The sequence below is a fragment of the Ranitomeya imitator genome, chromosome 5 (assembly GCF_032444005.1).
Source record: "Ranitomeya imitator isolate aRanImi1 chromosome 5, aRanImi1.pri, whole genome shotgun sequence".
NCBI lineage: Eukaryota > Metazoa > Chordata > Amphibia > Anura > Dendrobatidae > Ranitomeya > Ranitomeya imitator.
This window is the reverse complement of record NC_091286.1, coordinates 360,038,459-360,050,819: the sequence shown is the minus strand read 5'-3', so window position 1 is coordinate 360,050,819 and position 12,361 is coordinate 360,038,459. Positions and strand designations below refer to the sequence as shown.

Here is a 12,361-nt window from a genome sequence, read left to right as displayed (position 1 = left end):
GCAATAGCATGCTTTCATACATGCACCAGTTTATCTGTTTGGCTGATGTTCATTCACCACATTGACACTCATCACTGTGTATCTTTTCTGTAAAATATACATTAAAGCTGACTGCATCAATTTTTGTTGAGTTAATATTAAAACACTTTTTTGTTTTTTTTACTCACAAGGATACAATAATAGCTCTACAAGCACTGTCAAAGTTTTTGCTCTTGGCTCCAACTCATGAAACATCTCTTACATTGGTTGTTACTGGCCCATACTTGTCTAAAGTTTTTCACGTCAACAGTGAAAATCTTCCAGTCTTACAAAGTCAACAGGTAAATATACTTTATAAACTAATTTGATTATATACAATATACAGACATATAGTATGGTAAATATAGGTGGTTAGCTAGCATTTTCTATTGGAGCATTACCAGCCAGAAACCTTGTGATGCCTGGGACAAGTCCATATTAAAGTTAAAAATTCTACCAGATTTATATTTCACTTGTCTCTTTATTCCAGCAGAACATTACAATGATCACAAAAGGTGTCACATATGTTACTAACCCAGAGATACCTAGAAATTGTGAAAGGCCAGATGATGTAGAGAGCAAGGAAGGCCCACTTGGGCCACATGATTTTTAAAATAAAAATCGTTGTCATTACAGTACTGATTCATCCCAGTCGGCCAGTCCACAATTGTCTGAGGGGCACTTTAATGGACCAATGTCTAGTGATACAGTATTTGTGTGTTTGGGCAGCTTACAAGCATAGATAGCAAGGGAAGGAGCTTTGTATTCTTCAGTACAGTTAGAAAACATTTTTACGCAGTGTTAATGATATCGACTGATGCCGCGGGCTGTCAGTCTAATTTGTATGGGGGACCCAACAGATAATGCCGAGGAGATAAGTATATGGCATGTCTAATTTCAAATGTAACAGTGCTACTCACTTGGGAGTGAGATGAGGTATCACAAGAACCATTTCTATTTAAAAGTCTGTCTGTTTTTTTTCACTCCTAATAAACCGCATTACAAGAAATTTCAAATAAAGCACTTGTCCGGCACAAAGTTAAACATAAAGTAAAAATTCCATACAATAGTGCAAATTCACCTGCTTGAGTTAGAGTAGAGCTTTCAAGTCCTTTAGCAATGGCACACAATCCTGGAGGTCTATACACCTTCACACACAGTCCATGTGTGAGACAAACAGGCCCCATTTTACAATGTGAGCCACACCCAGAGGTGGAGATATAGTGAGCAGCCCCAACTCTTCAGCTGCTCACAATGAATCCGGCCCTGTCATGGTCGATTAACCCCTCTTAGTACTATGTGTGCTAGAACATTACTCCAGGTTTACATCACATAGGACATTTACTTCTGTGATCCATATCTCCTATCCACTATGTGTCCCGCAGCCACCTTAAACAGATTACTGATCCTTTTGATTTTAAGCGATAAGCTGCCACCAGAAATAGCTTGGGTTCATCTGCTTGAGTTGTAGTTCAGCTTCCTAGTCCTTTAGCAAAGGCACACAATCCTGGAGGTCTGCAAGCCTCCACACAAATCATGTGTGAGATCCTATTTTACAATTTGAACCACCAGCTGATCCCATGCCAACTTTTCAGCTGCTCACATTAAACCACGTCCTGTCATGGCCGATTAACCCCTTTTAGTACTATGTATACTAGAGCATTACTCCAGGTTGACATCACACAGTACATCCACCTTTGTGATACATATCTCCCATCCACTATGTGACCGGCAGCCACCTTACATACCTTCCCACTCTGCATAAAGCTGTGACTCTAGTCTTGGCACCTTCTACCAATAGACATGGGATTCTCAAGAGAGCTTCGGCATTATTATTTAACATAGTAACATAGTAACATAGTAATATAGTTAGTAAGGCCGAAAAAAGACATTTGTCCATCCAGTTCAGCCTATATTCCATCATAATAAATAAATACCCAGATCTACGTCCTTCTACAGAACCTAATAATTGTATGATACAATATTGTTCTGCTCCAGGAAGACATCCAGGCCTCTCTTGAACCCCTCGACTGAGTTCGCCATCACCACCTCCTCAGGCAAGCAATTCCAGATTCTCACTGCCCTAACAGTAAAGAATCCTCTTCTATGTTGGTGGAAAAACCTTCTCTCCTCCAGACGCAAAGAATGCCCCCTTGTGCCCGTCACCTTCCTTGGTATAAACAGATCCTCAGCGAGATATTTGTATTGTCCCCTTATATACTTATACATGGTTATTAGATCGCCCCTCAGTCGTCTTTTTTCTAGACTAAATAATCCTAATTTCGCTAATCTATCTGGGTATTGTAGTTCTCCCATCCCCTTTATTAATTTTGTTGCCCTCCTTTGTACTCTCTCTAGTTCCATTATATCCTTCCTGAGCACCGGTGCCCAAAACTGGACACAGTACTCCATGTGCGGTCTAACTAGGGATTTGTACAGAGGCAGTATAATGCTCTCATCATGTGTATCCAGACCTCTTTTAATGCACCCCATGATCCTGTTTGCCTTGGCAGCTGCTGCCTGGCACTGGCTGCTCCAGGTAAGTTTATCATTAACTAGGATCCCCAAGTCCTTCTCCCTGTCAGATTTACCCAGTGGTTTCCCGTTCAGTGTGTAATGGTGATATTGATTCCCTCTTCCCATGTGTATAACCTTACATTTATCATTGTTAAACCTCATCTGCCACCTTTCAGCCCAAGTTTCCAACTTATCCAGATCCATCTGTAGCAGAATACTATCTTCTCTTGTATTAACTGCTTTACATAGTTTTGTATCATCTGCAAATATCGATATTTTACTGTGTAAACCTTCTACCAGATCATTAATGAATATGTTGAAGAGAACAGGTCCCAATACTGACCCCTGCGGTACCCCACTTGTAACAGCGACCCAGTTAGAGACTATACCATTTATAACCACCCTCTGCTTTCTATCACTAAGCCAGTTACTAACCCATTTACACACATTTTCCCCCAGACCAAGCATTCTCATTTTGTGTACCAACCTCTTGTGCGGCACGGTATCAAACGCTTTGGAAAAATCGAGATATACCACGTCCAATGACTCACCGTGGTCCAGCCTATAGCTTACCTCTTCATAAAAACTGATTAGATTGGTTTGACAGGAGCGATTTCTCATAAACCCATGCTGATATGGAGTTAAACAGTTATTCTCATTGAGATAATCCAGAATAACATCCCTCAGAAACCCTTCAAATATTTTACCAACAATAGAGGTTAGACTTACTGGCCTATAATTTCCAGGTTCACTTTTAGAGCCCTTTTTGAATATTGGCACCACATTTGCTATGCGCCAGTCCTGCGGAACAGACCCTGTCGCTATAGAGTCACTAAAAATAAGAAATAATGGTTTATCTATTACATTACTTAGTTCTCTTAGTACTCGTGGGTGTATGCCATCCGGACCCGGAGATTTATCTATTTTAATCTTATTTAGCCGGTTTTGCACCTCTTCTTGGGTTAGATTGGTGACCCTTAATATAGGGTTTTCATTGTTTCTTGGGATTTCACCTAGCATTTCATTTTCCACCGTGAATACCGTGGAGAAGAAGGTGTTTAATATGTTAGCTTTTTCCTCGTCATCTACAACCATTCTTTCCTCACTATTTTTTAAGGGGCCTACATTTTCAATTTTTATTCTTTTACTATTGATATAGTTGAAGAACAGTTTGGGATTAGTTTTACTCTCCTTAGCAATGTGCTTCTCTGTTTCCTTTTTGGCAGCTTTAATTAGTTTTTTAGATAAAGTTTTTTTCTCCCTATAGTTTTTTAGAGCTTCAATGGTGCCATCCTGCTTTAGCAGTGCAAATGCTTTCTTTTTACTGTTAATTGCCTGTCTTACTTCTTTGTTTAGCCACATTGGGTTTTTCCTATTTCTAGTCCTTTTATTCCCACAAGGTATAAACCGCTTACACTGCCTATTTAGGATGTTCTTAAACATTTCCCATTTATTATCTGTATTCTCATTTCTGAGGATATTGTCCCAGTCTACCAGATTAAGGGCATCTCTAAGCTGTTCAAACTTTGCCTTCCTAAAGTTCAATGTTTTTGTGACTCCCTGACAAGTCCCCCTAGTGAAAGACAGGTGAAACTGCACAATATTGTGGTCGCTATTTCCTAAATGCCCAACCACCTGCAGATTTGTTATTCTGTCAGGTCTATTAGATAGTATTAGGTCTAAAAGTGCTGCTCCTCTGGTTGGATTCTACACCAATTGTGAAAGATAATTTTTCTTGGTTATTAGCAGAAACCTGTTGCCTTTATGGGTTTCACAGGTTTCTGTTTCCCAGTTAATATCCGGGTAGTTAAAGTCCCCCATAACCAGGACCTCATTATGGGTTGCAGCTTCATCTATCTGCTTTAGAAGTAGACTTTCCATGCTTTCTGTTATATTTGGTTATATAACTTCCTGGTTTAATGTTCCGCATGGAAGCGGAAACCTTGCAGGGCTAGAAACCAGGGGGTGACACAAGCATTTTTCCCCCTTTTCTTCCTCATCCACCTAAGTGAGGCATGGTCTGACACTAATTTATATTTTTTCCCTAACATATAGTATTGCAATGTGTCTGCAACCCCCTTTATGGTCATGCATTCCTCTTCTATGATGAAATCATTTTTATCCCATGCCAACAGTTTCCTATTCAAGTAGAGAGCAGGATGCTCCTTTCCGTCCAACTCCTGAGAAAGGACCACTGCTAATGGGACCTCTGAGGCTTCCATCTGGATTTCAAATTCTTTCTTATAGTCAGTGGCTACCAGGATGGGCTTCTTGCAGAGCCATTTTCAGTTTTTGAAAGGTCGTCTCCATCTCCGATTTCCATTTGGCCATAACTGATTTTATCCACTTAGGATGGTCATTCACAGGTGTGTCCACCGTGGCAAAGTTTGGAATGCACCTTTGGTAGTAGTCTACGATTCCCAGAAATGTCCTACCCTGATTTTTTGACAGTGGTTGTGGCCAGTCCTGGATTGCATCCACTTTATTGATATGGGGTTTAATTTCACCTCTACCTACTAAATATCCACGATATTTGGTCTCCTCTTTCCCCATGGCACTTTTTTTGAATTATGATATCGTCCAGGTATACCACAGCATAATTCTTATGGGGTGCGAGAATCCGATCCATGGTCCTCCAGAAGGTGGCCAGAGCTCCATACAGTCTGAATGGCATCTGGATGTATTGGAAGCATCCATCGGGCATGGAGAAAGCAGTTTTCTCCCTGGCTTTTGGGGACATGGGGATTTGCCAATATTCCTTCGTTAGATTCAAGGTGTTAGATACCTTGCTGGGCCAAGTCTCTCGATCAGTTCATCAACACACGGCAACGGATATGCATTGAACTTGGAGACTTTGTTCAGCTCCCAATAATCATTACAAAGTCTCCGTTCACCATCGAGTTTTCGAAGAAGGTGGACATTCGGACTAGACCACCCTATGTTAAATTCCTCAATGACTCCGCTAAATATGGCGCCAGAACTTTCGCCCACAGCTCTGGGGTGGAGTTTCTCCCTATCGGAGACCTTTCAAAAATGGTTGAAAAGGCCTCTTTGTTGTCACCCGTGGTCACTTTCTGCAAGGCTCTCCTCACCACCTTCCAGACAAATAAGCCATCAGCTGACCTTGGAGTCGGAGCTGCTGCCGTGCCATGCCTCTGTGAGTAATTCATTCTGCTGTTGCTGTTGTCACTGCTGCAGCTGGAGTTGTTGCATAAGCAGCTTATTTGTCTCCTGTTGTGCCAGCTGTTGTTGCTGCTGCAGCTGCTGCTGTTGGGATTGCACCAGGTGTTTAACCCTGCTGTTCTGTTCGGTCTGGGGAGACCTATTTTGAACTTTGGTATTTTTTGGGGTGTTCAAGATGCGGTTCTGAAACTTGTGGTTGATTGACTTAAATGAGGATGAGTCGGTCGGCCACGGGTTTCAGAGCCGCATCTTGAATATTTTAAAGAATATTGAAGTTCAAAGTCGGTCATTTTTGACCAACAGAACAGCAGGGTTAATAAAGTCCTCCATACTGTCTGATGTTGCTAACTGGCTTATAGCCAACTTCACTCATACTTGCAGCACTTCTGTAGCAGTCACATATGTTTCCTGGGAACGCTGCCCTCACTTCTAACACCAAATGTAACAATTCAACTCTCTAGGGAATGAGATGAGGTATCACAGGAATAGTTTCTGTTTAAAAGTACATCTGGTTTATTTCACTCCTCATAAACTGCATCACAGGAAAACTCAAATACAACCATTGTAGGGCACAAAGTGAAATATAAAGTAAAAAGTTCATACAATAGTGTGGGTTCGCCCGCTTGAGTTAGAGTGCCGCTTCCTAGTCCTTCAGCAAAGGCACACAATCCTCGAGGTCTACAAACCTTCACACACAAACCATGTCAGAAACAAATAGGCCCAAGTTTACAATGTGAACAACACCCAGGTATAGAAATTTGGTGATCAGCCATCTCACCCCAACTTTTCAGGTGCTCACATTAAACTTGGCCCTGTCATCGCCGATTAACCCCTCTTAATACTATGTATACTAGAGCATTACTCCACGTTTACATCACAAAGGACATTCACTTCTGTGATACATATCTCCCATCCACTATGTGTCTGGCAGTCACCTTATACAGACTTCTGATCTTTTTGTTCTTTAAGTGATAAGCTACCATCTGAAGTGTTGGTGGCGGTTCTCTCAAAGAGAACACAGGAGCACTCGGCCCAGTGAGTACTCCTATGAATGGGAAAGTCGGATTAGATACGGTTTTCTGAACACTAGCTATAGTGTATGGTGGGTTTTAGTATAACGACCCCCACAATTAATTTTGCATTGACGTTAATCTGCAAGTAATATCTGATTTATATTTCTGTTTTATTATCAGATTAAGGTCTTTCAGCCTTTGCTAGTTAACGCTACTGCAGTTGGAAGAGGATTGGCTACCCTTCAGGTAAAAATCAAGTGTTTAAGAGTTTTTGTTCTTATTCTTGATGTCTCTGTATATTTCACAGGTAATTAATCATTTCTAAAATAACACAATGACAACTGGTTATTTCATGAGATTTTAATGCTGTTCCATTTTCTAAATCTGTCAAGCTCAAATGTTTCTGTACAAACCAGATCTACTGTATAAGACAGCTGCCAATATAAACTTGAGCTGTTGCCCAGAGGAACCAATCAGTTTTTTTCAATGCAGACTAGAAACTGAAACAGTGGTCTGATTAGTGGCTAAGAAGAACGTGGATAGGTTGTTCTAGAGTTTTACTATTTTTACTCTTTAGAAATTACTATTGTTTTCCACTGACATTTTTACAGAAAGAAAACAAAGGGAATTGTTTTTCAACAGTTTTTCAATACATTTTCGATTTTCATCATAATTTAGGCATCCACTTTTACACATTGCAACGCATTTTGTTTTTTAATGTATAAATGTTTATTTTAAAAAATAATAAAGAAAACATACTATTAGAGCATAAAATACCAAAAACTGTATTTTATGGTCTTTTCTTAATTAGCTTCAATTCTGCTTCATGTTTTTCACTGTTTTCAGGATCATAGCTATACTTAGGGGTAGATATAGCAGTCATACTTGGATCTTTGGTGCAAGATGTGTCACAAAAACCCCTTTGCCACATAAAAAGACTACAATATTCTTTTTTATTTGAAAAAGCATATACAAAGTTAGAGGGTGGTCTGCTACTTTAATATTGATTAATGGCCTCTGTTAGGTTATCAATATAAGATCGGTAAGGGTATGACACCTGATATACTCCCACAAATCAGCTGTTCCTTTACTAGCAGTGGCCGGATGTGATCAGTTGCAGAGTTGTAAAGCACAACGCCACCAACTACGACGTGACCGCAGTAGTGTACTGCAGATTCATCCTATTTGTTACAATAGGGGCAGATGTGCAGTAACTGACCGTGGCCACTATCCAGTTGACCGAGTCGTGCAGATCCGTAATTGATCACATCTGGTTGCTACCAGCACCAAGAACAGCTAATCTTCATAATCTGATATTGATGCACAGATTTGTAATTTAATGGAAAATGCAGCATATTATATCAAAATATACTTTGATTACTAAGACATAATATGTTTTTTCTCTATAGCTTAATGTAATATATAATCGGAAGTTCCCATTAAGGCGAAGAAAAATCACTGTGCCTGTGCCTGAAGCTTTCCGATTAGATGTGACAGTGAAGGAAGAGACGAATAACATTCATAGACTCTCTGTGGATATATGTATGCGGTAAGTAAGACTACAGTTCATATTCCATGTTCTCTTATAAGAGTTGTTTGTAATTTTGGATCTATTCTTTTATTAATATGTTTTTCTCTCACCAATGCTGTGGGCTTTGTTTTTAGCTTTCAGGGTAAGGGGAATGAGAGCGGCATGGCATTGTTAGATGTTGGCTACCTGAGTGGATTCACTTTGAGCCCGGGAGGAATTATTAGACTTGGATCTCTAAAACTGGTTGAGCCAAAAGAAGGAAACGTTTATCTTTACTTTGATTCTGTAAGTCAAAAGATTGTGTTACAAAGAATGTTTGATCTACGAATAGTTTCATATTACATAGACGTCAGTAATATTACATGTTGGTTGGCTATAAACACTATGTTGACTAATAAGCTTATGTATATGGAAGCAATTGAATGTAGTGTAAACAACGGATTACATTAGAATATGTCATCTATTGAGCCTGTCTCAAACTGTATTCCCACTTAGCAGTTGAATCGTGGTTTTGTAATGTGTCTTCATATTTTCTCTCTTAATTTATTAGGTGACCAAAGAGGAGCTATGTATATCTATTCCAATGGTTCGTTCTGCAAAGGTAGCAAATTCTCAAGCTGCTGTTGTGAAAGTCTATGATTACTACAATCCAGGTAAGGAACACAAATTACTCATTTGCTTTTTCTTGCACAAAATAAAAGCTGAGTAGAGCTAAAAAATGGCAACTGTGGATTAAATGACTTCACAAAACAATGTATCATTTATCAAATATATGAGGCATAGAAACAATAAAAACATACTAATATAATAGGAGAACAAATCATTGGCATGGGATGAGCTTTAATATATCAGATCGATTTGCAGGACCAGCGTCCAGGTCAGTGGTACCTGATGACTAGATAGGAGGCCTGCCAATCTTTTACCTTCCGGCATTCCTCCACGTGGCTTTTTGATAAGCCAGGGTTGGCCCAACATCATTTGTGTGTCATGCTTCAGAGATGACGTCACACAAGGTCTGACAAAGCAAATGCCATGCTGGGAATGCCAGAAGTTAAGAGATTTGTGGGCCTTTCATCTACCAACTGAATTGGAGTCCTGCAAAATGATCCACTAGTCTCTATGATTAACCTGTCAGATATAGGGTTAAATTAAAGATAACTAGCTTTTAAATAATGTCTGTTGGTCTTACAGGAGCAGCAGCTGCAGGGAGAAAATTAAGTTTTATTCTCCCTGCAGCTGCTCTCTTCCATTCACTGGAGCGGTGCAGGGAACGGTTACCTTTAAATGAGACACATTTATATGCTCAATGCAGCTGTAATCACTCGCCGTCACTTTGATTGACAACCTTCTCCACAGCATATGTGTGCAGAGCATTTTGCCAATCAATGTCATAGTCATCTTTCAGCCTAAGCCAGGGGCAAACATATCATTGGTGTAACCTGTGCAGCCGCACAGGGGCCCAAGAGGTAAGCGGATACTTTTTTACCTCAATTATGCATTATGATAAGCTATTTGATGGCAATGAATACATATATTGTTCTTGCACATGAGCCCTTTTCTGTCTGTGTACACCAGTGCTCTAAGCTCGACACTTTGTATTTTGTACTTTCTATTTTGCTTTACTAAATTCCATTCCATTCTTGATCGCTCAACTTACAGTAAGCACTGGTCATAGCTGGACTACACAGACAATTTTTTTAGATTCTGTAGCAGTGTTCACACCTTAGGTTTCTGGTGTGATTTTTGTGGTATTTTAGGAAAATCTAATAAATACATGGCTATTTGACTGCGTTTTTACAATATCATGTTAAAAAAATCTAATTGAGAATGAATTGTGCGAGCTAGACATCAAGGATAAACGTCCTAAAGGTCCTGGTCTGCAGAAGTCTTTGACTATGTATAGTTTTTGCTTCTGGCCCATAAAAAGCTCAGTCTGCTATATAGAATGGGATCCGGTTGTGTAAAGGAATTGCTTAGGAGCCTGGGTTCAGATGGCCATATTTAAGAACAGGCCGGTCTCTTCTGCAAATTGTGGATGAGTCTTGGCTCTGTGTTCAGCTCTGTGTGCTCTTCCACATTGTAGATGAGGAGCAAAGCTGTCTTTATATTGCATGCACTATTCTTACCCATAAAACTCACCAAAAATAGCGCAGCCTGTGAATTAGCATGCTTACTATCATTAGTCCCTATATATATTCAGCACAAGGATATTATATATATGGATACATTATGGAGAAATGTATATTATGTAGAAAAGTATATATTTATAGTTGAAAATATGTTTGGTATTGTGGACATTACTTTTTATCTGTACTGTTTATTTCTTGCAAAAGGTTTAACATTTCCCTTTTTCTTTACAGAAATGTCTGCTTCCCGTACATATAATTCTTTGATCATGAAACGAATATCTACTTGTGATTACTGTGGACCCAACTGCACAATGTGTATGTCAAATGCACTAATGTTACCTCTGAGCAGCCAGGCGACTCTGCCGACGAGCAGCCTCTTATGGTTCTGCATAATTGTTTTAGGTTATTTTATGTAAATGGCTACCTGCCTTAAAGGGAATCTGTCACCATGAAATTGCAGCCCTGTGTGCTAGTGCCATGAAATAGAGCAGGAGGAGCTGAGCAGATTGATATATAGTTTTGTGAGATCAGATTCAGTATAACCTGTGTTTTATTCTTTTAATCCTCATCCTTCCTGCGATTTTTGGTCCAGTGGTCGGTCCTATCAGTGACTGAAGCATGCAGTGCATACAGTGTACAGGGATAGCTGTCAGTCACTGATAGGACCACCCACTGGACCAAAAATCCCAAAAAGGCCTGAGGAACAAATTAGTAAAATTCAGGTTATTCTGAGTCTTTTCTCACAAAGCTGTATACAGTATGAATGTACTCAGCATCCATTAATCTATAACATGCTGCCTGCAGACTTTGATGGTGACAGGTTCCCTCTTATCATTTTCTAATGACTGGCAGACTACATGTAATGTTGAATTCTTCACCTGCTACCATCATTGTATGCAGGGTGTCAATATTCCATATTGTAATAATAATAATTATTTGGCAAATAATTAGCAGCGCTGCAAAATAATTTTGTGCCTGTGTAATAGTAGGTATTTAAATTTTTATTTTAGCTTCACATTATGGAAAAATATTTTTTTAAGATTTTTTGTATTTATATTGATGTACATTTCTTGTCTAGTAAATGTGTTGTAAATAAATGTCTTATCAGAAATTGAATTAAATCAATTAAATACTTAAAAAGTAAGATGCTCCTCGTAAGCAATTATTTCGGAAGCTTATCTATTGTTACAAACTTTTTCAATAATCAGTAGTAAAGGTGAAATATGAAATTTGTATGTATTATATTTAGGAGAAAATGACATCTTTATCAGTATGCAATAATATAAAAGGAACATATAGGATCTTGTTCAAAGTGTTTTACATTTGGTTATTATTTAACAAAAAACATTATAGTAGAAGAAGCTTCTTTGGTTGCAGATTAGTTCTTACATTTGATTGTGTTGTGCATGTTACAACATTTTTTTTTTGTCGGGTTATGTAAGTCTACAAGATGACTCTTTATAGAAATGTTTACAGTTTGAGAAACACTATACAGTAGTATCCAAGAGGGTTGGGGGATAAAGACAAGTATATTGACATGCAGACACCTATTTATGTTTCCTGATGGCTTTCTCATTGCTTTAACATCTATGTGAGTTTCTTAAGAGGCTGTACATTGCGCAAACAAATCAGTTAATTCTTAAACTTTAGCATTTAGCTGGAAATAGATCAGAACACATGATTGCCAATGAAGTCAATGAAACAACATTATTCCTCTGAAGGCTCCTGCATATTTCACTTCAAGTACAAACCTTTCATCATTCAATAATATAAACACTATGTATAATATGAAAAGCAGAGGGCCTTTTACAGAGATATTCTTATAAAGGTGACAGTTGATCATTGTTTTGCCTAATTGTAATCTTTTATAGTTTATCAGACACATTTTTTTAGTATTTAACTTAAATCCTTATTCATACTTCTGAAGATCAATCCAAAATTCCGTGCCAAGTCTAATATATAAATGTTTT

At 38.8% G+C, this 12,361-nt stretch overlaps 1 protein-coding gene across 1 annotated transcript in view; it reads left to right on the top strand.

Moving 5' to 3' along the window:
• The window catches only part of LOC138637693 (CD109 antigen-like), a 34,132-nt gene extending 22,606 nt beyond the window's left edge, over positions 1-11,526 (top strand). Inside the window, exons 18-23 of the mRNA XM_069726555.1 lie at positions 171-320; positions 6,912-6,977; positions 8,141-8,280; positions 8,397-8,547; positions 8,813-8,915; positions 10,623-11,526. Of these exons, the coding sequence (XP_069582656.1) occupies positions 171-320; positions 6,912-6,977; positions 8,141-8,280; positions 8,397-8,547; positions 8,813-8,915; positions 10,623-10,807 (795 nt within the window). The 3' untranslated portion in view covers positions 10,808-11,526. The remainder of the gene's footprint in view (positions 1-170; positions 321-6,911; positions 6,978-8,140; positions 8,281-8,396; positions 8,548-8,812; positions 8,916-10,622) is intronic.
• The last annotated feature ends 835 nt before the right edge of the window (positions 11,527-12,361 follow it).